Source organism: Lactuca saligna, chromosome 8, assembly GCF_052625555.1.
Source record: "Lactuca saligna cultivar CGN05327 chromosome 8, ASM5262555v1, whole genome shotgun sequence".
NCBI lineage: Eukaryota > Viridiplantae > Streptophyta > Magnoliopsida > Asterales > Asteraceae > Lactuca > Lactuca saligna.
Window position 1 is genome coordinate 189,008,953 of NC_136424.1, and position 3,554 is coordinate 189,012,506.

Genomic DNA, 3,554 nt, shown 5'->3' on the forward strand with positions numbered 1-3,554 from the left:
GTTCAAAAAAATTACATATATTATATTTTATTGTAAAACTATTATATATATATATAATGAAACGTTATTATTTTTGTATACATTCCGTATTTATAATGTACATTTATTTACTGAGTGAAGTTATAGTATAAAAGAGATAATCAACTTCAATATTATTTTTTGTATTTGGTGGCCCATAAATTTTTTACTTTTGTATGATATATTGTTGTGGATGAAAGAAAAACTCTATCAGTTGAGTATTTAATTTACAAGTACTTACAAATTGTTTGTTAATCTCTAAATTATTCAACTCTGAATCGTTTTAACCTTTGGATGATATGTTGTCTAATGTTTTGCTAAATAATTGTATTGAATGAGGAAATTACCAATTTCCTTTCGATTAAAAAATTCACAAGCCATCTAAAAATTAAAAATCATCACATACAAACATAAAAACTGCGAACAAATCATTTTTGTTTAAGCGAAAACAATACAAATATCAACAAATCTTTATTTTATTTTAAGCAAAAACTAACCATTTTTCCATGCTTTTTTAAATACCCATATCTTAAACTTACCAATGTTTAATTCATCAAAACAAATCAAATATGTAAATCATTCTCAAGTCGTAAAAGCAAGGTTCACCAAGGTATTGCTTTCCTATATACATACAAAAGTAAGATTCATCAACGAATTCAAGAATAACAAAACAATGCACTCAAATTATCTTTAAATCAAAAAACAAAAATATCTCATGTTACTAATTGGATCTTGATTACACAAACCATTAATGAGAAGTCCATGATTGTTGCTATGAAACTAACATCGTTTAAGATTATTAAGGCAGTACATTACTTCAAACTAGTGATGTTTCCCAACTTACATATTTCATCAAATACATAGAATGCATTCGTTAAAAACAAAGAAATATGCAATAAGTGAGGTTGAGCTACAATTCTAGTTAAAATATGATTTATAATAAATACTTTGATTTACTTCAATTTCCATTGAATTCAAACACTTTAGTTCAAGTTTCTCTTGGATTTATCATAAATAATGGATAAGATGTCTCGTTGGTAAGAGAATAAGGCGTCAATTGGAGGCAATTCCAGATGAACAAAGTAGAAGTACTTGCTTGGCGAGAGAAGCTTCGATGAGCGGATGAGAGAAATGCATTGATCAGAGGCAATTACAGATGAACACCAAAACACTAGTGGATGTAATCGTAATTACAATAACTCGATCGGAGGCAATCGCAATTGCAGACATAGATTGTTGGAGGCGTTGCTTTAAAGCAAAAATATAAATAACTAGCAACGTTGTTATTGGTAGCTAAGAAGGTTAATATGGTGTTGGCGATGGAGGTCAGAGGTCGAAGGACAGACGCAAGTCGCTAAGATGTTCAGCGTGTGAAGAAATAATAAAATAGAATGAGTGTATTAGGGAAAAAAAAAAGATATCAACGTATATTAATGTTTGACTTATTCAAATTCAACTGATTCATTGGTTCAAATTTTGTGAACTAAATGTAACGTTTTGAATCCGACCGATTCAATATCGGTCTCTTACTATAATCATTAAAAGGAAATGCCTCTAATTTATCACATCGTGTTACAATTACATGAAATCTACAATTTTGGTGAATTACATTACATTTCCTTTGAAAAAAATCATATAATAATGTTTCAAGTTTTAATTAATTTTGCAATAAAAGTAATTTCTCAATTAATACATGGTTGTATAATTAATGTAAAAATGTTTTGTTAAATTACTTCAGAAATAAAGTTAAGTACGTATATATATTTAACCCTATTAGAAAAACAAAAAAAATCGATACCTTACAATTTTATTTTTGAAATTAATAAAAAAAATAAAAGAAAATAAATCAAAGGCTGATATTTTTATATAATCAGCTTTTCCAAAAGTTGAAATGATAGATGAATTACTTTCTAATCGAGTGGCATTTTCGTTATATATATTGAAAACCAGGGTGGTTTCAACAGGTGAGAGCAAGTGGTTTCGTCATAGCTATTCGCTTACAAATCACATCATCTTTCTCTTGTTCTCACCAGTCACCATATTCTCCTTCAAGTTCAACCGCAAGTATTCATTATTCAAGTATTTGATTTCGAGAGAGAATTTTAAGGATCTGAAGTTGTAAACGAAGATGAAGAGATGTGTGCTTTGCAAATCTACTGCTAAAGTATACTGTGAATCAGACATGGCTAGCTTATGTTGGAGCTGCGATGCGAAAGTTCATTCAGCCAACTTCCTTGTAGCAAGGCATTCCAGGAGCCTTCTTTGCCAACTATGTCAGTCTCCGACGATTTGGACTGCCTCCGGCGATAAACTTTGCCCTTCCACGGCGTCGATCTGTGCAAAGTGTGTTGTTGAAGATATTTCCGACGATGAAGAGAAAGTCGGAGGTAACGATGAATACGACGGAGGCGTGTACACCGATGAGCTTGAATTAGAGGTTTCAGTGAATGAAATTGATAATCACGTCGCGCCGTCGTCATCGACGCCGCTCCCACCGGCAACTAGTTCATCTACCAGCGGAGATTTATCGATTTCCGACGGAGGCGTTTCAATGAAACGAAAACGCCAGAATGTTGTAGATCTTAATCTTACCTCTGAGGTACAACAATTATCCTTTGATAGTCGTGATTTCGTTGATTGATTGTGGGTTTTTTTAGTTTTATTCCCCCAAAATCTCGCAAATTTCAGTTAGATCTATTAATAGTTTTGATAGTAACGATGTTCATTTTATATTCAGGATGACTTCGATTGTTCATCGGCGAACACTAACCACCTTACGCCGTCGTCTCCGATGCCGGAACAAGACGACACAACCTCATTTCAGTCAAGCTCCGATTCAACCGCCGGAAAACTGAAGAAAATCCGTCAACGTAACAAAATATCCGGCGACTACATGTCTTCTCCGGCCAACTGCACGAGTAAATCAACGAGAATCGCTGAATTTGATTTGAACTCGATGCCATAAATCAGTTGTACACTTGTATATCTATGTTATGTAAGTACAGTATAAATACATAGAGGAGAAAAAGTAATCTCAGTTCAGATAACGTAACAATATCTTTATTTGTTGTTATTGACACTTAATAGCAGGGAATATTAATTAGTTGTATGTTTTCTGTGCTTTTGTACATTAATTATTTTTGTTCTATTAGCGAAATGGGTTTTGAGGTTGTATAAATTAAGCCAATTTCACTTTTTGTTTTGTTTGTTATTATTTCACGAAAATCCCAAATCTATAAGAGCAATTACATCAAATGATTATCTTTCCAACTTCTATCACAAGATTATCATCGTTTCGAGAAAAGATTTATGTTTGGTTAGTTAATATTTTGGTAGACATAAAATGATTATGTGAATATATTGTAAAATTCAATTTTGCACGTAGAACTGTTAGATCGTTACCATTTAGTTTCGTTAAACAATTCGAGAGATATGTTTATGCGAAATTTACATATGTTATATATTTATTAGTTGTATTGAAATCAAATCACAATTTCTTTCAATATTTTTCACCATTTTTTTTTTCAAATACAAAT

General features: G+C 31.6%; 1 protein-coding gene across 1 annotated transcript; it reads left to right on the forward strand.

The window, feature by feature from the left end:
* The first annotated feature begins 1,982 nt into the window (after positions 1–1,982).
* Positions 1,983–3,213, forward strand: LOC145008275 (uncharacterized). Its single transcript, XM_078966899.1, has 2 exons — positions 1,983–2,617; positions 2,756–3,213. Exons 1-2 carry the CDS (start codon positions 2,147–2,149, stop codon positions 2,981–2,983), a joined length of 699 nt encoding a protein of 232 aa, XP_078823025.1. The 5' UTR covers positions 1,983–2,146; the 3' UTR covers positions 2,984–3,213.
* Positions 3,214–3,554: the final 341 nt, after the last annotated feature.

Coding starts and splice junctions, on each gene's coding strand:
- LOC145008275 (XM_078966899.1), top strand. CDS start 2,147: ATGAAGAGATGTGTGCTTTGCAAATCTACTGCTAAAGTATACTGTGAA. Junction 2,618..2,755: donor ATCTTAATCTTACCTCTGAG/GTACAACAATTA, acceptor TTTTATATTCAG/GATGACTTCGATTGTTCATC.